The sequence below is a fragment of the Colletotrichum fructicola genome, assembly GCF_000319635.2.
Source record: "Colletotrichum fructicola Nara gc5 chromosome Unknown KSG_Nara_v1_contig01, whole genome shotgun sequence".
Classification (NCBI taxonomy): Eukaryota; Fungi; Ascomycota; class Sordariomycetes; order Glomerellales; family Glomerellaceae; genus Colletotrichum; species Colletotrichum fructicola.
The window spans coordinates 8,567,800-8,592,610 of NW_027094051.1; the positions used below are offsets into that span (position 1 = coordinate 8,567,800).

At 50.1% G+C, this 24,811-nt stretch overlaps 6 protein-coding genes across 6 annotated transcripts; 2 read left to right on the forward strand and 4 right to left on the reverse strand.

Moving 5' to 3' along the window:
- Positions 1 to 3,858: 3,858 nt before the first annotated feature.
- yeaW-1 (Carnitine monooxygenase oxygenase subunit) lies at positions 3,859 to 5,212 on the forward strand (the record flags this gene model as incomplete). The annotated part of the gene is made up of 3 exons (XM_032026692.1): positions 3,859 to 4,168; positions 4,227 to 4,522; positions 4,601 to 5,212. The coding sequence occupies 3 exons, from the start codon at positions 3,859 to 3,861 to the stop codon at positions 5,210 to 5,212; spliced, it is 1,218 nt and encodes a 405-aa protein (XP_031876801.1).
- A 632-nt stretch (positions 5,213 to 5,844) lies between these two features.
- CGGC5_v002443 (uncharacterized protein) lies at positions 5,845 to 6,713 on the reverse strand (the record flags this gene model as incomplete). Its single annotated transcript, XM_032026693.2, has 4 exons — positions 5,845 to 5,937; positions 6,002 to 6,112; positions 6,165 to 6,485; positions 6,546 to 6,713. The coding sequence occupies 4 exons, from the start codon at positions 6,711 to 6,713 to the stop codon at positions 5,845 to 5,847; spliced, it is 693 nt and encodes a 230-aa protein (XP_031876803.2).
- A 734-nt stretch (positions 6,714 to 7,447) lies between these two features.
- warA (Homeobox protein Wariai) lies at positions 7,448 to 9,848 on the reverse strand (the record flags this gene model as incomplete). Its single annotated transcript, XM_066150962.1, has 3 exons — positions 7,448 to 7,732; positions 7,880 to 9,640; positions 9,690 to 9,848. The coding sequence occupies 3 exons, from the start codon at positions 9,846 to 9,848 to the stop codon at positions 7,448 to 7,450; spliced, it is 2,205 nt and encodes a 734-aa protein (XP_066009638.1).
- Positions 9,849 to 10,682: 834 nt separating this feature from the next.
- CDH-1-4 (Cellobiose dehydrogenase) lies at positions 10,683 to 11,531 on the reverse strand (the record flags this gene model as incomplete). Its single annotated transcript, XM_032026695.1, has 1 exon — positions 10,683 to 11,531. The coding sequence occupies one exon, from the start codon at positions 11,529 to 11,531 to the stop codon at positions 10,683 to 10,685; it is 849 nt and encodes a 282-aa protein (XP_031876859.1).
- Positions 11,532 to 15,963: 4,432 nt separating this feature from the next.
- CGGC5_v002446 (uncharacterized protein) lies at positions 15,964 to 17,055 on the forward strand (the record flags this gene model as incomplete). Its single annotated transcript, XM_066150963.1, has 2 exons — positions 15,964 to 16,341; positions 16,678 to 17,055. 2 exons carry the CDS (start codon positions 15,964 to 15,966, stop codon positions 17,053 to 17,055), a joined length of 756 nt encoding a protein of 251 aa, XP_066009639.1.
- Positions 17,056 to 17,309: 254 nt separating this feature from the next.
- Positions 17,310 to 19,109, reverse strand: MIMI_L696 (Uncharacterized protein; the record flags this gene model as incomplete). Its single annotated transcript, XM_032026697.1, has 1 exon — positions 17,310 to 19,109. The coding sequence occupies one exon, from the start codon at positions 19,107 to 19,109 to the stop codon at positions 17,310 to 17,312; it is 1,800 nt and encodes a 599-aa protein (XP_031876831.1).
- Positions 19,110 to 24,811: the final 5,702 nt, after the last annotated feature.

The following is a 24,811-nucleotide window of genomic DNA, read 5'->3' on the forward strand; positions in this document are numbered from 1 at the left end:
AAATACTAGATGTTGTTGTGTACGTGGGAAAAAGTGCGCGGCTGACTGATATGCGCGGCTGACTGATGAACCACGTTATTAGTCTTTATTTTAATGGTTTAGCTAGTAGAACTATAGATAGAAGGTTTAAATCTCTTTATTAGTTACTTCTTAATTCTCTATATATAGTTAACTTTATATAAATCTCTAGTAAGAGATTAAGGGTTAAAATATAGACTAAATACTTTAAAGTTATCTACTAGGAATAGTAGAAAGGTCCTCTTCTAAACTTAGGTTAATAAGGTATCTATAAAAGCCTCAGATTAATAGTTAATATCCTATTTAATACTAAAGTTTCTAAAGACACTATTTTAGGTTTAACCTTTTAAGGTAAATACTAAAGTAGATACTTATGTAGTTAATTATGTAGTTATTTATAGTGTGTTTAAATACTTAAACTTATTAAACTTTATAGTATAATACTTATAATACTTAAATAAGTATTTATTATAATAAATAGGGTATAGGGAAGCCTTTTTATAATAGTAAGAGTATATCTTATATTTATGAAGGTTTTATAGATACTTAGAATTATAGGAAGTATATAAATCCTACTACTAAGTCTCTTTATTATTTATAGGCTTAAAGGGCTGAGTTTTCTTCTTTATAATAAACTTCGTTTTATTTAATAGAGCCTTAATACCTTAAGAAGCTTATTTATATTATTCCTTTTTGCTAAAGCCTCTAAATTCTTATAAAAAGTTATTATAGGTGTAAATTCCTAAAATAAAGTTATTCTCTATACTATCTACTTTAGCGTAATTAAAACATCTAAAACCTTAGATAAGTCTATAGGTAAGAGCTGTAGTTAATGAGTTTATACTAAAGCTATTTAGTTTATTAAAAGTTAAGTAAAGATCCTATATAAAGTCTTTAGTATTACTATAGTTAACTTTAGTTATTCTGTTCTAGTTATTATAGACTTTACTTATAGCTAGCTTATTAAACTTCTAGGTATATTCTTCAGTTTTAATAAAGATATAGAAGGCTGAAGCTATAATAGAAAGACTATTATTAATTATTTCTTCTAAGAGATTATATTAGATCTTCTATATAAGTAACTATCTAGGAAGCATAAAACCTATAAGTATTAGATTACCTAAAGATCTTAGATCTTTAACTACTACTACCTCATCTTCCTTAAAAACTATATCCCTATTATATCCATTTAGTATTCCTTTATCTATTAAGTAGAAGAGAAGTCTTATTACCTTAAAGGCGTTCTTAAGATTAATCTCCAATAGCTAGAAGCTTATAGCTTTAGTTAGCTTAAAGATAGTATTATATACTAGACTTCCTAGATTTAGTCCTTTACTAGCTACCTTCTATATAGGTGCTTTAGCTATAAGGTTAGTAGAAGAAGGAGGAGGGCTAGGAGGGCCTAACTAGGATAATCCCCTCTGAGCAGAGCTAGAAGAAAATAGGGTTAGATTACTAATTGAGGATATATTAATTTATTTAATTAGTTTAAGGTTTAAGAGAGGTTTAAGTAGTAGTTATAAGTAATTATCAGATAGTTATTAAGTAGTTATTACTATACAACTAGTTATAGCAATTATTAAATAATTATTAACTTTAGCAGCCTAAGGGCTGAGGAGATTTTACAAGTAGGGGACATATATCATAATAGCTGCAATCTCTACTTAGAAGTATTACTTCTAGTAGCTTAGTAATCTATTAATTACCCTATAATAATTACTAGACTATAAGGTTAAAGTCCTAATAGCTACTTAGGAATAACCTTACTGTCTAGTAGATAGATTTAGGTATATAGAGGGCTTATAACTTACGTAAAGTAGCTTAATTAATCTAGCTATAAGCACTAGGTGCAGCTAGCTATAAAGTAGTGTGGCTGATCCCTTACGTAAAGGTAGGATTCAGGCTGGGATTTGGGCCTTGGGCCTGGGCCCGGCCGACTACCGTCTCGCAGGGTGTGTTCAGATGCTGTCACACAGTGTTATCAGCCTGGTCTCATTTTACTTACCCGAATGGGAATGCGGGGCAGGCTCATATGTTTGAAAACACCGGAGACCCGCGTCGAGCCTTCTTATCACCGACAAAATGGCGTATCTCTGGGATGAAGCCCTATCATGTATCACAGCCGGGTCGTGAGAGATCGGCCTAGCTTCACTCCACCCGATAAGGGACCTATTGTAGTTCATGGACGTGTGTTCGAGCCAGAGACTCGCCCTATTTAGCGGCCTAAACTCCAGCACTCATCTTCAAGTTGCGACCGGGAGGGTGGGGCGATCAACGAGGGAAGCTTCCACAACTGGGCAATAAATTGCACGAGGTACTTTGCTTGAGCCGCGCCTTAGCTTTTGTCACGGCATCTGTAATGACGTCAGCTTGTTAGTTACTGCTATGTAGAATCTTCGATGTGGTCCCGTGGACCTGCGGTCTTGTTTCTCACAGCTCTGGTGGTCATAATCAAGATCACGTAAGGCCTGCCTCACCCTCGGGCACCCTACACATTCAGGATTGGTGCAAGAAATAACAATCGTTACTCATGCTGCCACATTTTGGACAAATGAAATTAGTGAAGATGAAATAGAACAGGCCAGAGCCAATGCTACCTTTCACCGCACTTTCCGACTTACACAGTAGGTAAATGAAGGATTGGTGGTGTCAGTCTTGATAATTGATAAGCTATGGTGTCGTTGGGGGCAAGCTACATGAAGAGGCTGCGTCCGGTCTATCCGATTATCGTCCTCAAGACGATTCTGGTTCTTCTCTAACACAAAGATGAAAGCATGAAGGTCTGGTTGTGAACGCCACCAGTCTTCGGGTACATGCGGGTGATCTCACAGATGGAGAGACAAGGATGAAAACAGTTCACGTTTACACCAGTTGCATCTGGGGAATTTGTCTGTCTAAACTGACAGATTTAAACCATGAAGCTATCTAAATCGCGCGGGAGGGGCTTGTTTCAGCATATCTTCTCTATTGTCCTCGCTCAGTAACCATCACTCTGTCTGAAAGCTCATGTTTATAGACTACGGACTGAAGAGATCCAATTGGTGTTATACAGCAGATACACCAATGTTCGCTGCTAAGAAGGCCAATCCCAGAGTGGTCGTGCGCTGAATGCGGGGTCAGACTGGCTGGGATCTAGTAAAACTGCAGTAGCCAATGGCCAGGTTGCAATTATCAGCCATGTCAACGGTCTAACACGCTTTGAGAAACTGCGGGGAGACCATCGAGAGATAAAGAAGTCTGAGTCCCATGGTTCTGAGGCGAAATGCTGTATTAGGAAGGAAGCCTGAGACCGAGGGCGTGTTTCTAAACAGCGAAGCTGCACACTCACATCCGTGCCATTACTACACCAAGGCGGCTGTTATGTGACGCTACCACACGTCGTCCTCAACGCAGGTTCTCATGTGGTCAATTCTTGAAAACATGGCTGACATTGTTGTGCCGTCAGTTGAAACAACGCGACAACTTTTATGGTGATACGTTCATGTTCTGGACTCATGTATCCTTACATACCTTGCGTGGGGAGCTGTCTTGGTTGAGCTTTATTGCCCAATTTCATCCTAGCTCCCGCTACCCCTCACCCCGTGATTTGAAGAACTTTATCAGCGGTTTTGCCGTATGTAGTGAATATTGAAGGCGTCTTGGGGCGGTGGTCCAGCCTTCGGAAGAGTTCGATCAATGAAGCTTCATGAATTATTAAAATGGTCTATCCATCCGTGCTTTGCATTCCTAGCAACTCTTTCCTCTCCTTGCACAACAACACACGAAGGAAATATTTGAACCTGTAAACTATCCCAGCCTCACTTCTGCTTAAACCTTATTCCATCTCATCCACTATCCAAAATGTCCGTACCTCTGAAGATCCCCGAGGGCAACATGCCAGCCTCCTGGTATCGTGAGCCGGCCTTCTTCGACTTCGAGAAGCGAGCCGTATTCTCCAAGCAATGGCTGATGATAACCCATCGCTCTCGCCTACCAGAGGCAGGAAGCTTTCTTCGCTTTGAGATGGCTGGCTTCGACTTCTTCCTCATCAAGGACAGACAGGGGGGGATTCACGCATTCCACAATGTCTGTCGTCACCGTGCCTACCCCATCCTCGTGGACAAAGACGGCCGTGAGGGCAAGAAGCTCATTCTTAGCTGCGGCTACCACGGTGAGCTTCTCCACAAGACTCCTTCTTCCGGGTACACCTTCTTATCGTGGCTTCGCAGGCTGGTCTTACGGTCTCTCTGGCAAGCTCGCAAAGGCTCCTAAGTTCGACGAGGTTGATGACTTCCGCAAGGAAGATTACAGCCTCTTCTCGATCCACACTCATATTGACAAGCTCGGTCTCATCTGGGTCAACTTTGATGCCTCAGACAACCCCATCCCATGGAAAGAGCTCAACGAGGGTACCGACGAGCAAGAACGTTTCCAAGATTTCAACCTCGATGACTATGTTTACGAGCGCACCTGGACCACCAATGGCGACTACAACTGGAAATTGGTTGGCGAGAACTACAACGAGGTGAGCGAACACAGCTGTGCATGCTCTCAATCGGTCCGACACGTCCAAAAAGACTTCCATACTGATACATACGCGTAGTGCTATCACTGTCAAGCATCCCATCCTGGCATCACCAAAATCACCAATCTCGATCGCTACTCAGTGGAGACGAAGGGACCCAACAAGGGGCGAATGGAACACTTCCCGCCTAACAGGGATGACATCAAGCCTGATGACGTTCAGTTCTTCGGCAACGGGGCCTTCACGTTCAACTACCCCAACACATCTCTGAACCTGTCAACGCCGTACTGGTTCCTCATGCGCGTCGTTCCCAAGACACCCACCACCGTCACCACAGAGTACGAGGTGTATCGGAACAAGAACTCACCGCGAGAGCATTTCGACCGCGCCGGAGAGTTCTTCGAGGGTATCGAAATTGAGGACTTCCATCTCATGAACGGTGTCCAGAAGAATCTGGTCACCAACGTGTTTGTCAACGGTCCCCTGCACTCGAAGCGGGAGTCGGGCACTATGGCCTTCAAGCGTCTACTGAAAAAGGACCTCGACAAGCATTGGGAGGCTGAGAAGAAGGCTCGGGCTGAGATATATCCTGCCAGGAGGAACACTCAGATTCACCCCAGCATCAATGCGGAGGAGAGGTTCTGCGGAGATATATGTGCTTGTCGAGCTGCTGCGGAGGCTGCAGCATAAAGGAAGAAACGGACCATGTACTTCTATGGATTCAAGTTGACCACCTCAAATACATTCTCGCGTAGTCCAGCCCAACCTGTTGAGAATGCAGAATGATCATATCGATCTTTATACAAGGGTTCAAAGACGCCGCTTAGCTTTAGTGAAGTCAACGGTCTAGGAGGATTGAATGTTAGTCAATTACATACCTAGTAGGGAACCTAGTATACTGCTACTGAGAAGCAAGAAAGAACGAGCAAAAAACCTGTTCCAGTGCTAGCCATGGTGTTTCGCGCTGCTGCATGAGTTGGCACCAGCGCCCATGGCAGCCTGTGAAAGTAAAAGCCCAGCTCATCAAAGGCACCCAGCCATCACTTTCCCAAGTCACTATTCGAGCTCACTCCATGTTCCTCATCAGCTCTCCCTCGTCTTCTCAGAACCCCCAATGGCGGACAAGACAGCGCACTTGACTTGGCCCTCGTTATTTCCGCTGGCTGAAACTCTTTGGCGGCGTTGCGCTGCATCTTTGAGTAGTATTGGACGATCTCCAGCTTCCAAACGTAGGCTATGGCTACCAATAGAAACAACAATGGCACGACGACTATCATTTTATCAGCAGCGTGACTTGGGTACCAGAGTAGAGCGTTAAGAGATCACTTACAGATGACGTACAGCGACCAGGCAGGAGCCGTGAGGAAAGATGCTACATCAAGCGCGAAGAGTGACGTGAGAAAGGAGAGAGGGAGCTGTGAGACGAATACGTTAGTGGAAGACTGTCTCATGAATGTTCTGCGTAGTAGAACGACTCACAAACCACACTGTGACAAGAGTAAATATTAAGACAATCTTGCCCTGTTTCACAGCTTCCATTCCTTGGAGGTTGGCTATATCACTCTCCACAAGCGTCAGAGTAGTTTTGACCTACGCGTCACTTGTTAATTATGGCCTTTGAGGGTAGTCAAAGATTACTCACTGCCTCTTGGGTCTGCTCCGCGAATCGGTCCATCTCCCTGATGTCACTAAGAATGTAATCCGTCTCAAGATCCCCGTTTGCAGAGGGCCCTGCCATTTGATACTGTACCTTACGTTGGAAGGTAGCCACGGTTTTCAGAATGTTAAGCTCATCTCTGATGTCCTTAATGTCGCACAATTGACGTGCTACCTTCCCAAGCGTAGAGCTGAGATGACCCATTGTCTGTTCGGTGGATTTGCCCTTGTTCTTGCGGTCTTCTCTGTTGCTGGATAAGTGATGGTGACCATATGCTTGGTTGAAAAGGCTTGACTCTTTTCTTCCCTGCAAATTCCCGTCAAATTTTCCATACTGCTTGAAACATACGGGCCTGTTTTTACCTACAATTTCGTTGATGGAGTCGGAGAATATCTGCCGGATAGATCGCTCTTCCTTGGGCAACCCGTTTTGCTGAGCATTTGCCTGGGTGCTGACAGGCCCTTTAGTCATGACCGAACGCTTTCTCTTTCTCTCGTAAGCTCCGATACAATAATTCACGATAACCTTGCTCATTTCGGTAGCCGATGATGGTCCAATCCGTCTGCTTCCATTCTTAATTTGTTTCTGAAGATGCTCAAGTATATTAGTGAAGAGATTGTCTTGGACATCATTCCTGGCGGAGGATGTGGAGGTTATGATCCATTCTGAGATACAATTGCGTCAATAGCTGGTTCAGATGCATTTTGACTGATGCGGTACATACTTTCGTCTATGATCCATATCCAAACTTGACTCACACGCAAGAGGGGCCAGTATTTCGGCTTTTTTGTGTCTCCTGGTTTCAAGTATTTGGTAACGACCTGATCATTATTGCGCAAATTTCTGTCGTTGCGCGAATCGTTATCTGACGCAAAGTGGTAGTAAAACTCATCTAGAGTTGCTGGTTGATGGATGACTGAATCCTTGTACGCCGTGAAGAGGCTTTGCCGCAGGTCGATCTCATCAAGAACTGACTCTTCGTCCGGTGGCTCCGTACCAGTTCTCGCTCTGGAGTGTCGGTCACCTTCACTTCCATGATACATTGAAAAGTATAGAAAGGGCATCTAGGAACACATCAGAATTGACAATGCACTTCTGCATTCAATGCGCACTTACGTAGATGGCTGAAGCACTAATACTTTCTTCACTCTTGCCGTCGCTTTGGTGATCGATCATCATGCTCTCAGACGGAGGGGCGATGAACGAGACTCTAGGGGCTTTCCCCTCTTTTCTTGAAAACTCCCCATCTGACCCTCCGCCTAAGCTCGTCATATTCCTGTTATCCACTGGGAAAAAAAGCCTTTGTCATATTGGCGCTCTTCGTTGGCTTGGAACCGATGCCAGCCCATGTCTTCATCGCTAATGTCTTTTGCAACACGTCGATCCTTCGAATCGGTAGGAAGACTTTTGTCTTTGACAACATAACGGGGTCTCATGAAGCGTGACGTTGACGTTCTGTCTGGAATCTCGATCCAACTGCTACGCAAAAATGATGCAACCTTCTCGGCTTCGTCTTTGCAATCCATTTGCTTAAGGACTTTCTTCACGGCATCCTAATTCAAATCTTTAGCAATCCGGCAACATTGTGGAGGCGTGGAGTGTCAACTCCGGGCTGGGGCAGAGGCTCTCACCTCCATCCATGTAATCTAGTTGATATTAATATGTCGTCTGACAGCTTATGCCCCCGAAGAGCAACTTACATTGCTTGCCGGTAGATGTATCCACGTAAAATCTGGACCAACTTTGAAGTTGACACCAGAGACATGGGGCGATGCTTGCTTGTGCGGATTGGGGTTGTACTCGAATTTCTGGAGTCTCTCAACGGTCTGTCGCACATTCTCCATCTGATCCGAGTCGTACAAGATCTCGTGCACATTTCGGAACTTGAAGAAGTTATTTTGAATGATAGCGGCGGGGAAGCGCTGGGAGGTCGCCTTCATAGGCTCAGTTTGCTCCGACAGGGCCCATGGGCTTGCTCTTCTCTCGGCCTTTTCCGGATAAAGATAGTCCAGGATATCCTCCAAGTCTTTCAGATCTTTCAGGTCTGGATCTCCATCTCTGCTTTGGTCAGATGATTTCTGTTCCGCCTGCCGTCTTTGCCGGTCGGGCTCACTCGGCCATGGCAGTGAAGCTTGAGTTTCTGCTGTTAACCTTCGAACCAAATTCAAACCCCGTTCTCTGTCCTCGCCGACTGGGCTGTCCTTATCGCCCTTTTTGTACAACCCTACTGCTCTAAGATAAGTCAGCAGCACTCGGGGGAGACGAGCGTGAATTGCCCATTCAACCAATGAGCATCCGTGGGGATCAAAGTTCCCTCGTATCTTCCCGGCCTGTTTCAACTTGCTGAAAAGCGCCAACGCAGTGGTGTGTCTCTCCAGGCGGTACACAGTCCAACACAGTGGCTCCTCGGCCTGCTGAAGTGTCTGATCTGGAGCAAAAAGTTCAATGAGGAATTGTATCAAATCTCTGCTCTCAGAAAATGGACAGTCTTCGTCCTTGTCGAAGCAAGAGTCGAACGCTGTCTCGCCACGAATGTTGGATTGTAGGATTCTTTCCGGTCTCATCAATTGAATCAGGCATTTGATGAGGTTCTCGTCCCGTGGTGCTGCAGCATTCATCGCGTGATGCAGTACCGTGTTCTCTTCCACGTCGATCGCATTGATATCCGGGCCAAGCTTCAACAGATCTGTAATGATATCCGAAGCCGTTAACGAGTTGCCGGCGCCGTCATCGAGCACAGTTCCACCACAAATGAGCATAATGGGCGTAATTCCATCCAAACCTGGCGTATCGATAGCTGATTGAATATCCTTTGGGGCTTGCCCTACCAAGTTTCGGAGCAGCTTTGCCACGATTTTGGGGTAGTTACGTCGAATTGCTGTCATCAAAGGTGTCCATTTTTCAAAGTCCACCATGCTGAGGCTCGCACCGACTTCTAGCAGGAGGTCAATGGCACTTTCAGTGCCATGATACACAGCCCTATTAAGCAGCGGCCATTCAGACTCCTTGTAGACCTTATTGATGGACTGTTCATGCGGCTTAACGAGCTGTCTCATCAACTGGGATTTCAGGGGCCATCTGACAGCTCCATCGAGGGGATATTGTCCATCGTGACCTCTCTTGGCAGCATCAGCTCCGGCGCTCAACAACGCTTCAATAATCGTCTCGTTGCCAACATCACTGGCTGCTTGCAAAGGCAACCACCCGGAGTCATCCTCGAGCTCAGGGTCGACTCCTTCTTGGAGAAGCTCGGCAGTCACGCCTTCCAACTCCTTCCAAATGGCGAGTAGAAGGGCGGTCTCCTTGGTATCCGAGCAGCGAATGTTGATCAAGGGCTTCCATTCTTTCAAGTTTTCTTCTAGATCCCTCAAGGCGGACACATCATCAGCTGCTGTGTTGATCAGTTTGTGCAAGAGCGTCTCTTTATATTCGTGCTGTGCTTCGTCCGGGACATTCCCTTTCTGTGGCTATATCAGTAGACTTTCGTTGACAAAGGACTGAGTTACCAACCCTCCAATTTATTATATCTTCAAATATAGGAGATGTTATCTGATCATCGTCTCTTCGGACATCATCTTGGAGAGTCTGAACATGTAGCAGCCCCGACGGTTCGATTCTAGGGGGGCTGTTGCTCTCAGAATGGCCTCCTGAATTGGAAGAGCCATGCATGGACGTGGCTGCAAGTGAAAAAGGTGACGGAGGTCAAAACATAATTGAATGTCAACCAGCTGGGTTGCGGCAGTCTCTTAGATAAAGAACATCAGGCTATGGACGTGCAAGAGACGAACGCGGACCCTCTCCTCTCAGTCACTACCAATCCATGCAGCCCTTTTGGTAACGACATGACGAATAACACGCCCAGAACTGCCAAGAGGGGCACATTACAGCAGGCTCCGGATCTCACTGACTGATGCGTCACATTTTGTCCATTTCTGGGTCGTTCATTGGCCAGCCTTCTCCCAAATCATGATCTTAATGTGAAAAAGATGTGCGATCTGATCTCGGCCTGCCCTTTTAGTTGAAATATTGAGTATTAGCGCTGCTCTGTCTTACGAAAGCCAATTTCGTCTGTCCGAGCCTTGCATGCTGCCCGAGACGAATTCTCAGTTGGTCCATAGTAGCATGATGGCTGCCACATCGCCTAACCGTCTACCTAGGTTTCTCAAAACCCTTGCGCCTGCTCACTACATTGAACAATCTTGCTCCCTTTAAATGAATCAGATATTCCACTATCTCTAGTGGCAATCAGTGTGTGTGTGTGTGCGACATTCTACGCCGATGCGTCCTTATTGCATAGGGCAAAGGGCGTCCTGCAGTCATGCGACTAGACCTATCAAACATATAGAGAGGTCAGATGTAGGCGCGAAGAGACCATCAACGATAGATATTTCCGTGCTTTAGGCGCGGGGTTTGTTTGCTTTAACGTCACTTGCGATAAGGTACCGCTACACCTGGAGGTATCATGATATTGGCTTGTCTGTTGAATCTACAAGTTCTGGACTTTCAGTCATCATCATCGTCATCATCCTTCTTTCCACCACCACCACTACCACCTTTCTTCTTATCATCATCGTCGTCATCGCCACCATCCTTGAAAGCATTTGGCGTTGCAGCCACCGCCTTGGCCGAGCCTGCTACCGGCTGCCCAGCAGTCGCAGCTACCGCCGCAAACTGCGCCGTCCTTGCATTCCCCAACCTCGCGGTAAACGGTCCAAACCCACGCTCGTGAAATCCGAGATTCGCCCCGGGATCGCTCGGGTTCCTCACTGCCTTCTCAGACAGCGCCCATCCCATGACCGCGTTCGCATTCGTGGCCTCTGGTCCCAGTCCCAATGTTGTATCGAGGCAGTTTTCGCAGAGGAAGGTGTACGTGAGAGATGTGGCGTTGACGGAGACGCCTTCGGCAATGGGTCGAACGGCAAAGTTGCCCTTGACTTCGGGCGGGTTATCTTCGTCGGTTGCCTGTCGGAACGAGGCCATCACGCCCCCGGCACCATCCGGCCACGCCGCCAGGATGAAGTTGCCCTCCATTTCGCCGGTCAAACCCATGGCGCCCCATCCGACGCCGTTGACGAGTGGGAAGGAGAGTTGCCCGATGAAGGACCCGGCTCCGGCGGTTCCGTTCTGCTCCGGGAGGGCCATGGCGAAGGCGAATGATGTTCTGGCACCGAAGAAGCGCTCCATGTTCAGGCCGGTGGCCTGGTCCACGAACGGAGCGCTCTGTTGAGCGGGGGTTGAAGTAGCATCGTCGCCTGCCAAGGTGATTGTGATGATGGAGAAGAAGAAGAGGGCGAAGATGAAGAGTTTTGAAGAGAGGAGGCGGGATCGGAGAGGGAGTGTTTGGGATGCCATGTTGAGCTGAGTGGATATGTGATAGAGCCTTTGTCTAGAATTGAGTGATTACAATTGAAAACTCGGCGGCCCGCGCTGGAACGAAACGAATCTAACGATGCGAGAACGAAGGCGCTGGAGGGCTGTAGACTCTACACGAAACCAAAGACCGCGAGGTTTCCATCACTATTTATCAACTCGAAGTCTATAAGGTCTATCTACCCCTCATCTCAAATTTTGCCAAGACGCCATCGCGATGTGACAGCTTCGTCTCATTCTCGCCCAAAGACCGGCTTAGTGAGGCCATGTTTGGGCTTAGATTAGCATCTACCCAAACAGCCATCAGATAATGAAAACTGCAACCGGCCCCCGTTCGGTGGGAAGTTGGCTAACTTTGGCGAGGAAATCCGGGGGATTTTCTCGGCTGCTATTAATAAACGGACCAAAGAGAGAAGGTGGTGCGGCAGGTTTTGGCGACACACTTCATGTCAAGGTGTCTGACAGCTGAGTCGTTTCGAATTGCCTGGGGTGGGGGCTGGTCGCGCATCAACGGCGGTTCGCAGCCAATTGGACGGGGTCGGCCCTGAACCCTTTGTTGTTTCATGACGTGAAAAATCGCGAATAGCTTCAACACGAGGCGGAAGATTATCTGTTGGAACTGCGGATGCAGGCTATTCATTGTGGTCCTCTTCTTAGTCTGGTTCCGAGGTCGAGCTGCGAGACTCCGCGGGTAATTGACACCAGGTGGGGTTTCAAAAGAACTTCCAGCCGCATTGTCATGAGGCACATGCACTTGTGAAAAGTAGCGTCGTCTTGAGTTGCATCATAGTTCAGAGAGTTATGGCCCCCATTCTAAGATTTCCACGTGAAGCCCCCGCCAAGATCGCCAAAGACGTCGACACTGCCCAGGCTTGGAGGCTTGGAGTCCAACAGTTGCGCCAAGCTTTCGGGATCGCGTCGACTTGTGAGTTTTTGACATTGAGTCTTGGCAACGGAAGATGCAACTTGAGAACATCAACCGTCCATCATATGGCATATTTTCCACTTTCATCGACAATGCATCACGGAGGCAGCCCTGCGTTCAATGAGCGGCAGCGTGCTCGCGTGCCCTCTTACCCCTTCAGGTCGCAGAAACTCGGTAAAGTTCCACCAACACCCCGCCAGCGGGGGAATAAACTATTCAAAGATCTCCGGGCCTAAGAATAGCGTTCCACCAGAGACCGACCGGCCATCTTCGGGGATGGAACGGGATTGAAAAGGGCGCCCGACAGGAATAAGAATAAAGATAAAAATAAAAGCAGCCGCGTTTGAAATGAGGGTCGCGACGATTAAGGCTGTCCAATGGGGTCCCGTCTCATGTCATCTCAACCGCTGTCGTTGGGTGCTGCCAGCGCTGTTGGGAGGAACAGGGGGTTCGTGGTTAGGTGCCCTGTCGGCTGGAGTTCCCCTCGCGCAGGCTGGGGTTGCCCCGTTCGTCTGATCAGCTCATGGGTGAGAGGACCACCAATCGACTGTTCTTGCCTGTCGTCTCTGGGATTGGACGTTCTGTCGATCTTGGCGCGGACGACTCGGGTATTTCGGATTCGTTACCAGGTGTCTTTGGTCTGGCCAAGCAATTTGGGGGTTGTATTCGGTTGTGAGGCATGCTGGTAGCGATGTTTGTGGAGCGTGACCTACGTGTGTGATTGATAATACGGTGAGGCCTCTTTGCATGTTGGAGGAGGCATGTTCAAAGACAACCTAACGCAAGACCATGGGAAAACGACTCTGGCAGATTGAAGGAGCGGGTTCTGCTGGAAATCGGTGATCTGTCCCTTCACGTGAAATGGTTTCATCAAAGGTCAGAACGATGGTGTGCCATCTGCTACAATTTCTCACACATTGTATGCGCCCTCGACCAGGTTGAGACTACTTTAGGTATCGTTGCCCGCACCTAAAAACAAATTAGAATAGAGAGAGTGACACCCAGATAGAACTAGTACAGCTTCACAGTCGTGGATATGAGGCGATTAGTATTCATATGTGAACAGAAGCTTGGGTTCACGATTCTCAGTCGACCGGTGTGTCTAGGTAGATTTCGCGTAATATTTCCATGGGACATGCCACGCTGAGGGGATTGCCAAAGATCATATGGGGCTGGTACCGCTTCCTATGGCGATGACTATACGCAGAACGGATAAGAGCCTTCCGTCTGCAGAGACGACACCCCAGAACTTGCCAGTTTCAACTAGAGTGATGACGAGGGAGAAGCAGCGCCTCCTTAAGCAGAGTCAACCATTAACCACCCTTCTTACATCCACGAGCAACTGCTCAGGTCTCCCTGTGGTTGTTGAAGCCAAGGGAATAACTTAGTTCGTTCGTCATGAAAGAAGATATTCCACTATTCCTCTTGTTTAATGTATCGATGAACAAATGCTACTCACCGCTTTACGGTTAACCCAATTCCGCATTATTTATGAATGAGTTGTGCTATTCGGGCTTACCACTACCTACCTCTAAGAGGGTTGTTATGCATGTCGTCCTATCATCAGTATCTACCCAAACAGCAAAACCTTGATGAAGTACGGTTTCTGAGGCAATGGAATATGCAGCAAGCAGGTTTGATAAATTCAATGCAACAGCACGATGAGTATGCCTGTTGTTCCGTTTGTCGGCGCTAGAAACGGGCTCCGCATCTTAGAGGGTCCAGACTCACAGAACATAATCTGGCACACCGCCATCCTCAACATCCCCGCCTGAAAGCGGGCTCATTAGATTGAGGCGTTGTGGCAGAGTGGTCTAATGCGCAAGACTAGAAATCTTGTTCCTTCGGGAGCGTCTGTTCGAATCAGGCCAACGTCGAGTTACTTTTTGCTCTTTCCGTCTCGAGGCGTTGTGTTTGTTTTTGTTCTGTTTCATGATTTTTCCCTCTCTGAAAAGACATGCCAGATTCTGCTTTTGGAAAATTCGTGTTGTGGGGCCGGGTTGAGACACCGCAACGGCGTGCTGCTGAGAGGGCTCGCAATTGGGAGCCGGCCGGAGTGAAAAGTGGGACGCCGTCTTACACCGGCCCCTGCCTCGTGCTTCCCCGGAATACCTCGCATCGCAGACTGCAAAGACACGGCTCTTCCTGCTCTGACCTCAAATTTGAGCGACTCAACTCGAAGACGCCACCGTGTAAGGCATCACGCCCATCTCAACCCCTGCGCAAGCAAACCTCGTGTCTCCCACCGCAGCCCCAAGATCTCAGACACCACGACCCATCCCACAACACAAAATCAGCCTTACACCACCACGAAAACGCCCAGTCACCCGTCACCGTCTATCAAAATTTAATCCGGACGGCATGACTCAATCCCGCCTTACCAACTCCCAGTCCCAGCCGTGCCAACACATACCATCCCACCCTCGTCTCGATCAACCCTCACCACACATTCCGTCGATCATTTTCTCGTCAAATCAAGCTTAACTCTTGTCCCCAGCTAACCTCCTCTAATCACCGACCCAAACACCAGCTCAGCCGCAGAGCTCCCCTCACCCCGCGATGTCGACAAGGGTCCAATCGCCCATCAAACGCCGCTAACGAGCGCCTCTCATCTCTTTCCCGTTGTCCAATTCGTCCGCGACCCTCAGCCGCACGCGCCGTCGCCGTTAGGGGCGTCCATCACTTCCCCTCACCAAAACCATGCTTGTCTTCACTACACGAATGCAAAATAAGCATTCGGGGCTAAGGTTCGTCCGGGCCAGGATAAGCATAACGAAATGAAGGCTGTCAGTCGCTTAAATCGCCCGGCTTGGTAGAGGGGAGGAACAGCCTGCTTGTAACGTGTTGAGTGAGCTGAGGTCTGTTGCTGGGGTGGACTGCTTGTCATTTCTTGGCGGGGCTTTTTAGGCTTCAGCTTTTGGGTGTTTCTGCCTTGAAGAAGTGCCGTGATGTCTGCTGAGGACTGACGGTGGGAAAGAAGCGTCGTGATATGCGGTGATTACATTCACAGCGGACATTGAATCGGTATCCCATGCCGCAGTCATACTCACAGAGACTGCTCCCCCGATAGACCACCTCACTGAAAGAAGGGAACACCGCATCATGTCAAACAAACCTCGTGAAAACAAGCTACAATGTGGCAAACAACCCTGCGTCCCTAGCCCTCAGCCCACCCGTCACCCCCAGCAGCCTGATTGCTCGCCCATCACCGTCCCCGTGAACGCGAAAGGAAGCCAGCTCGTCTATCATCGCGCCTCATGGCGTTTCCTAGCGTCGTCCGGGGTCACACAGAAATCTCCCGTCAAACTCCCCCGGCCCATGTAGGCTGATTTCCCAAGCAAGGGGGCCCAGGGGTATCTTCCCATTCAAGTCTTCCGGTTCGACATCGTTGTAAGTACGATAGTCGGATCTCCTGCACCATCAGATATATATACCTCCTCCCCATCCCCATACCTCCCCTCCCAAGGCCTCCTCACCAACACCACCATCATGCTCCTCAACTCCCTCCTCCTATCAACGGGCCTCGCCCTCGCCCTCGCCGACTCCTCCTCCCCCTACCTCGGCTCCCAATCCTCCTCCTCCTCCTCCGCGTCCAACCCCTTCCTCCTCCCCGGCGGCCTCGGCTCCTCCGCCATCTCCCTCGGCGCCGTGGCCTCCACCTGCGACATCGGCTACAAACCCTGCGACGGCAAATGCATCCCCACCCTCGGCACCTGCTGCAACAGCGGCAGCGGCGGCTACTGCGAGGCCACGAAAGTCTGCGTCTCCGGCGGCTGCTGCCCCATCGGCAAGACCTGCTCCGGCGCCCCGTCGGGGTGTTCGTCGGGTAAAGTCCTCTGCAACGGCTTCTGTATCCCCTCCGGCACGGTGTGTTGCTCTGATGGCGGGTACTGTGATGCCGGGGAGACGTGTACCGCTGACGGGTTCTGTTCGAAGGGTAGTGGAGGGGGAGGTGGTGGGGGGCAGTGTGCGGCCGGGCAGACGGCGTGCGGGACGGGATGTATGCCGGTGGGACAGGTGTGCTGTAGCACCTACTTCTGCGATGCCGGGGAGACCTGCGCGGGTGATAAGAAGTGCAACAAGGGATCTGGCAGCGGAGGAGGAGGCGGGAGCCAGTGTGCGGCCGGGCAGACGGTGTGCGGAGCGGGGTGTATGCCCTCCGGCCAGACGTGCTGCAATACGTATTACTGCTTCTCGGGGCAGACCTGCGCGGGTAACAAGAAGTGCAACGGTCCGGGTGGAGGTGGAGGCGGCGGCGGTGGTGGCGGAGGGGATGATAGTACTACTTCGACGGCGTTGATTGCGACGACGCGGCTTCGCTCTGCTACAACTACCTTTGACGATACCCCGAGCACTACGGTGTTGGGCGGTGGTGATGATGATACCAGCACCAGCACAACGTCTACGCGGGCTCTTGCCAGCGGCACCAGCGCCAGCACCAGCACCAGGGCGACACTTACGAATGCTGCGCCGACGGCAGCAACAACCGGAGGTGGCAGCACAGCCGGCGCGGCTGCGATGGGTGTCGACGGCGCCGTCTTGGTTGCTGGACTGTTGGCTGCTGTGCCATTGGTTATCTGAGAATGGTAGGAAAGGGCTTCACTTCTGGGGATGTGTAACGAGATGTCATGATTCGACCAAAGACCAATCAATTTACAATAAGAATGTAATACCTTCACGTTCATCACGCATGCTGCCAACGCCAGATTTCCAGCCTTTGATCCGGAACGCCAAACTTTTTTGTGTGCCGGTTTCAATGCAAGGGCGCCGTGTCAGTGCTACCAAAAGCAATGCCGCCTGCGCCTGTGAATGTGTCCCGAAAACAGAGAATAGTCTTACAAACACCTGGCCCGCATCCATTCAACATTGCGGAGCCCAAGGTTGAGCCCGTTGCTGGCCCACCATTTGCGCACCGGCTCCTGGTCGCCAATGCTGTCCTCCAAAGCTTCTTCGATATCGCACGTTCGGTACTCGACGCGCTGTTTCCGTCCTTCCATGCCGTCCAGTTCGCCGTAGGCAAACTTGCGCCACCACTCGAGCACGCCGATGTGTTGGTGGATCGTGGGTTGGACAAGCACCTCGCCATCAAATGTGAGTTTGTCGTCTCCCTTGAGCTTGCGCCAAAGCTCGAGGACGCCGACCTGGCCCCACCGCGAGGCAATCTTAGCTACACCGTCACCGTGGGCGATGGGAATGCCAGAAGCCATCCACCATTTGATGACATCAACCTGGCCATGCTGAGCAGCCCACAACAGAGCTTTCCCGGGACGCAGCACGATTCTTTCATCCTGCGCCGCGGCATCCCTCCACCATTCAAGAACCAGCAGATGTCCCTTTCCGCTGGCTTGCTCCAGGGCAGCCTCGGTGAAACGCAGAGGCAAACCGGAATGCCGCCACCACCAGTCGAGTACTTGGATAAAACCCATCTTGGAAGCACCGTCGACAGCCTCGGCGTCATATGACTGTTGGTGCTTGCCCCTAAAATATTTGCTCTCCTTCCAGTAATCCAAGACATCGGGGCGACCAAAATACGCCGAGGCCTTGGTCGGGAGAACTTTGCCATCGAAAGCATGCTTAAAGAGGTCGGGGCGGTTGGCCTCCATCCATTTGAGCACGTCGATGAGTGAAAACTTGATAAGAAGCCCAACCACAAGGGCGGGCAAATCGTGCAGTGTAGGGGGCGATTGGAGGAGCTTCTTGCAGATGGCGGTCGTGTCGCAGGTGAGGACAAGCCATTCTAGCTCGTGCTCGTAGACCTTGATCGGATCTCGCGAATCTTTCGGCTGCAGTGTCCAAGGATGCGGCATTGGTAGGTTCGTAAAGATTCCCAGGGCCTGCGCGAGTTCCCAATCGCCAGCATAGTCCAGAATGATGGTCCAAATTTCGGGAGGCAAGTTAGAGTAGACCCGCGGATCCCCAGTCGCCAGGTACCCAAGGTGAGTGACAACGTCGACGTCCCGGCCGAGGCCGAGGAGGTCGGCCTGGTTCTTGATGATGCCCAACACATCGTTGAATCCATTCCAGTTGACAATCCGCTTCGGGTTCTTCGGTGATCCGTCGTAGTGCCACAGAATCGGGGTCATGGCGCGTATCCAAGTCCACTTGCTGTTGATCTTGTTGAGCTGCCGTTTTGTGACGGGGTTCTCCCACATATGTGTGCTCATGCCGGGTACCAGGAGGATCTTCTTGGCAGTATCCCACCCCCTCAGTACCTCGAGAAGGAACGTATCGGCAATGCCCGCCATCATCTTGGAAATGTTATCCGCGTCGATCGGGGCCAAAACCATGAGATCGGCCCACTCGACCAGTTCGAAGGCTTGCTGGCGGTAAAACTCTATATCGTCGGCGTCGGTGTCGGCGGCGCGTACTGGAGGCAGGGGAGGACACATGGATCGGTTCTGCATGGTAATAACGGTCTGGCTCAATCGGGGGACGGTGTCGTCGACGATGGCACGCATCTCGATGGCGGAGCTCTTGGAGAGCCGCACGACGAGGGCTTGAGCCCATGATATGTCGCGGGGGCCGGTGGCGGCGACCAAAAGGTGAAGTTTACGGTCGCGTGGCTTGAAATGGAGGGAGGAGGACGAGGAGGCGCTCCTCGTTATACGGAGCGGCAGGGGGTCGGGAGGGTCCATGGCAGCATGCTGGAGCGACAGTCGGGCAAGAAAGTGACGAAGGCTAGCCGTTTCGGCGGCGTGTTTGAAAGGTCGGCTCGGAACGTCGACGGCAGATATGACTGTCGTCGTGCAGCGGGCGCTTTCGAATGAGGTTTGGTGGTAAATTTGCCCTGTGTCAGCGAGTTGAAGATTGAAGGCGGGTTATCGAGAGACGAGATCTGGGGCTCCGGGTACGATCGGGAGAACGAAGAACCGGGAAAAAAAGAGTCGGTGAAGGCGGTCGTCGAACGGGTCAAGGTCGAGTATCACTGAAGCCCTTATTGCAAGGTGAGGTGAATGTGTAGGAATAATCGCAGTGTTTGTCGGTCTGGGAGGCGTTGTTGCGTCGGTCGTTGGTGGTGTGGTGTTTGTGGTTGGTTTGCAGCCAGCAAGCAGGGTCGCGTTGGGTATGTGTGCAGGGCAGCAGTTGCAGATGGCGGTCCAGTAGCGTAGCAATTGTCAGAGTGCCAAATACGTCGTACGGTACGGTCGCGGCTGGGCTGGGTTGGTCTCAGCTCAGATCAGCGCGTCGGGGGACTCGTTCAGGCGATGGGAGGGAGAAAAGACATGGATCCGTAGCGACATGTGGCATCACCATGACGGGGGTGCGAATTCCTTAATTCCACCGTCGGGTCGCGGTGCATGCAGCCACCGACTCTGAAGCAAGGTGAGTCGCTGTCGCCTGTCTCACTGTCACGGTCAGGGCTCAAAAGGTGGGCGTTATTGTCGGTGTACGGATACTATGCGGTGCTGTGCAGTGCAGTGTCGCTGTCGGTGACCGGGAACAAGCAGGTCGTGTCTACGCAGCGCCGTAACCGTGGGTATCGAATGTTCGATGTTCGATGCAGGAATTCGGTGGTAGACGGCTGGAGCCTTCAATTCTGTTCCGGTCGCGATGATTCGTCGGGCGAAGAACTAGCGAGGCGACGATGCAAATTGTCCGGGGCCTTCCATGAGCCGACGACGACGTTGCAGGCTGCGGGAACAGGAACAGGAGACAGCAGTCGGGAATCGGAAAGACCAGGACGAGAAGTGGATCCGGTGCATGTGGGAAAAAAGGGTCGGGCAGGATTTCTGGAAAAATGGCAGGGGACGAGCGGGCATTTTGGAGGGGAAGTAGGAAGCAGCGACACTGGACCCGTCAACCGGAGAGGGGTTCCTGCCAACTACTGTTTCTCGCTTTTCCTTTTTTTTCTTTTCGCCTTTGATTTGGCAGGCGCACTGCAGTCAGACACTCAGTGGACGGACGGCCGGTGACGGTGACATTGTGGAACGGTGCCTCTCTCCAAATGGGAAAGTGGTCACCGCCTTCCTTTCGCTTTCGGCCCCCCTTCCTTCCTTCCCACTGTTTCTGCGCCAGAGACAGAGACTCAGGCGGGAAGGTGAGACCGGCACTGGCTAGCAAAAGGCAATTACCTAATCCGTCCCCGCCAGCTGCAAGCCCGTTCCACGCACTTTCCCAGGAGCACCTCCGGTCGCTACGTCACCGACGCCCCTTCCGCCTGAGACAATGCGACCAGTGGCGGGATGAAGGAGCCAACAGGCCCATTGCTGACTTTTTGCTCCTTCCTCTCGCATTCCGCCCGGAGACCGGAGGCTGTGCACCTAATTTTCCAGGTTGTGTGACTGCTCATTTGCATTCAAACTCACCGGATTGGCTGCCATCTTTTTTAATCTTGATGATTTGATGATGCTCTCTCCTCGTATTGCTGCTGCGTATTCGCTCCCCCTCCGCATCTCCTCAACGGCCGTGATGAACTCTAGCTGTCATCGCCCAGTCATCCCAACGTCCGTCGCAACGTTCCGCCACCTTCACCTGTCAGCAAGCGATCCCCGTTGTCAATCATGAGACACCCCAAGAACCCCCCGAGGCGTCGTCCAATGCTTGCCAAGAAGCCCCCCGTCTGCACCTCCAAATCTTGCTCCAAGATTAGCGCATCGCGACCAACCTTCCCCGGGTCCCCCGTGTCACCCGTCTCGGATGTCCACCGATAAGCTGTGATATCGTCCCGAGTTATTTTCACTCCTTCTGGAACCTCCATGCGAGACCCCAGTCGCTGAATGCGACAGGGGCACCAGCGACCCGACCCTTATTGATCCATTTATGCTGACATAATGTGAGCCCTATCGCCAACTTCACCAGACAAAGCCTTATCCCCCAGGCCAGGTGATGGAATGGTTTCTGAGGTAGTCTAGAGTAATATTGATGCAGTGAACGTATTCCGGGCATTCTCTTGGAGTTTGGGCTCAATATCTTCATCCGTTGACACATGTTGCCAAGTTCCACAAGACACGGGCCAAGATCAATATTCCCTGTATCCTCACGATCACAGCTTTCTCTCACTTGAGAACTTCTAAATTTCCTACGTCCGCGCAGCTATATTTGCTGGCTGCTTAAAGCCTTTGGTTCATGGGTGGACTTCGACTGAAGGGGACGTTTACGACGACGATAACGAGCACGCTGGACAAATAGTTTATCCCAATTTAAGGTAGCTGACATGTGGAATCGATATTAGAAGATAGTATCAACTAGGCTGTCTAGCCTCAGTCTACATCCCAACACCGTCCGAGTTCGCGGCCAATAACCCATGATATTCACCAAATCGAGGTCCTGTTTCTTGTCATGACTGCCGATTTAACTCATTCGATACACGATCGACAGCTATGTCTCTCCCTCGGAGTGCCACAAGAAAACTACTTTCTAATTATCAGGTGAAGAACGTGAGGAATTCGGAAGACGCAGGCGACTTTGGGAGGTCAGCAAGTAAACACGACACAAGATGCTTGATGTAGCGACTTGATGGAGGGTGACCATACCGTTTAATTGGATCAGCAATTTCCACGGGGCGAAGTATTCATGTCCAGTAGGAGATGCAGGAGGATGTCAATCAGGTGACAAAACAGCTCCGTACCAAGCTCAGCCTCCACAGGGAGGCGACAGAAAGAAACGATTTCTTTCATTTCCCCCATTTTTCGTGATGATAATGCCGCCAGCCACGACGTCTTGCCCTTAAGCACACCCCAACGAGAAACGATCCACAGATGGACACGATACGAAACATATCATAAGTGGACACGAAGATGCAAATACCTTTTTTGTATCCAAGAAAAATCTATCTGTCGGACCATCCTGATTTTGTTGGTGTACCTCAGACATGTTTGGGGCTTTCGGGTCCAGGAGCAAGGCAGCCATCGCCAAGCCACCACCAACGATTTCACAGGACTGCACAAAGCGCTCTCAAAGCAAGGCAAAACTATGCGCTGTCGGCGGGCGCTGCCTTGGCAACACCCTAGCAACACGAAAGAAGAGCGCTGGAACAGGAGGGTCATCCTCTTCTAACCCGCAATCGAGTGAGGGAGGAGGTGGAACGGACTCACTCTCGGAGGCATCCTCTGTTTCCGACGCAAAACGCGGCGAAGACAGGGGGAAAGATTGTGGGAAAAAATACGAATATCAATGGGTGTGGACATGTGTAAGTCGGCAATTGCAGAAACGCCGTCCCACTTCCAATACTAAGATGAGAACAGTGCCAGTGTGGCGATAATGGGATGAGTGCGCATACAACACCAGGCTGCCCAGAATGCAATATTTTCAGATGCGCAAATTGCCCGTTACAGCAAGTAAAGGTCAGAGTAGCCTAGGGAAAGATAGGTTGTGATGCAGCAATCAATAGGATAGATGAGGCCCTATGTCTCACAAACGGTATCACGAACACATGATAAGTTAAGAATGCCTTGGAAGGGTCGGGCTGATAGTTGTTCCTTGGCCAAGGTTTGACGGGCGAAGCATCGAAAGGCCTGGGTACCTTCACAAGAAATCCAGCATAGCTTATTCAACCTTAGCTTTACTCCGTTTACGTATAGCTCGACGCGGACGCCCTTTGCGCTTGGCAGGCTATACCCAAGAGCCATCTGAAATAAAACTGACCTGAAATTGAGCAAATCAATTTATTGACCTAGGTAGAAAGACTCAAATCCAGGGAGACGTCCTCCTGACCACCACCAAGGTGGCTTGAGCCATCACAAATGTCCCCTTCATATATCAAAACAAAAAGGCCACCTGTTCTGGTTGTCGCCGACCTTTAATAGCATACAAGCGTTTCGAAATGAATGGAACGCCATCGATATCATGTAGACTGTCTCGTAGAAGAGGTGCCTCTGCCTCGGCTTATGTTTTCGTCTGCTTGTTCTTCGGCAGCCTGATTGTCTGTCTCCGCCAGTGGATGAATGCTCCCCTGTCCGGAGTATCCAATCGCGGATGCGTGCATCAGGTATTGGGTCCGCCAAGCACCTGTCATGTTACACAGTGCATCAGGCAACAGTTATCTTCTCCTCACTCAGTTATCACTCTCTGGAGACCCCACAGCTGGATTTTGGCTTTCCGGACAAATACACTACCCGCCATGCTTATTATGCGATTATGCTGTCTGCAGGCTCAGGGGAATAGAACTTCGCGATGAGAAACATGCATTAAACTGTGACAGGCTTCTCCTTCGACTTTGCTTAATATTCGCCCCCACAATGCCATCCATGTCAAACGGAAAGGCGCCAAGTAAAGCGCTTGCAAGACATTATACTAAGTAATCATAAGTGGATAAAGAAAGCTTATAGCTGTAGGACCCTGAAGTCAGTATTCAGGGGCGTCTTCTTCGACATCATTCAGCGGTAAAACTTCTGACGTTCATAGCGGCAAAAGGAGGTTTATCTGATACATACTTAAGCCGGGTATTATATACGAATAACCGCGCCACATCAGAGAAATTGCATATCACTGATGCCTATCACTGGTCGAATTGTAGCACAGGGCCTCTGAATGCTTCAATTAACCTGACTTGTCCTGTTAGCCACCCTCGGAGGTGTGAATACTGCAGTATGCAATAGATAGCAATATCACAGGAGTGAAAAACAGAAGGGAAAGGTATAGAATTCCAAATTAAGTATAAGCGGGCGATAATTATATTTGACCTTTAAGCGGTTAGTAGAAGAAATAGCGAATTCTTTCATAATGACGTTTTGAAAGGGCATCAAATACTTCAACGACGTCGACGTGACAGGTCTAATATAGCTGATTCCTACTAGATCATGCGTACAACTCAAAAGTGACTTTATGGCTCTTTGTTAGCAACTGAAACATTCATTATCCAGATTGCGTATATAGGTTCATAAATTGTCGTACGTCCTCAGACGTGAGAATTCAAGCAAATCATCCCCGTTGGACGCGCACCAATCGCAGCACGCCCCGTGTCAAACCGCCTGGGACAGGAGCGAGGGTGAGAGTTATATAATCGGCTGCGCACTTCCAAATTGTTTCATTCAGTAGCACCACAATGATGATATCATACCATACGATCCCGTTATCCATTACCCTAACGTGTCGATAGTTTCATGATCGGAAAAAAAGTCAGAGATGTCCAACGCAAATAACATTCGGAAACGACTTCGGGAAAAAACACCTCAGGGGGAGCGCTCGTCCCAGGAAATGCATTCTGTCAGCTCAAATCTCCAGAAGCGATTGAATCCGGAGGCATCAGAGCTTCAGAACCTCCAAGACGCATCTTCAATACCAATGGCGTCAGTTCTTCACCATGTTCAATGCAAAACGCAGGCTAGCGGCCACACGAGGCACGAGCGGAGCACCATGTTTCAAGATGTCCCCCATCTCTTCAAGGGAGACAGCAGAG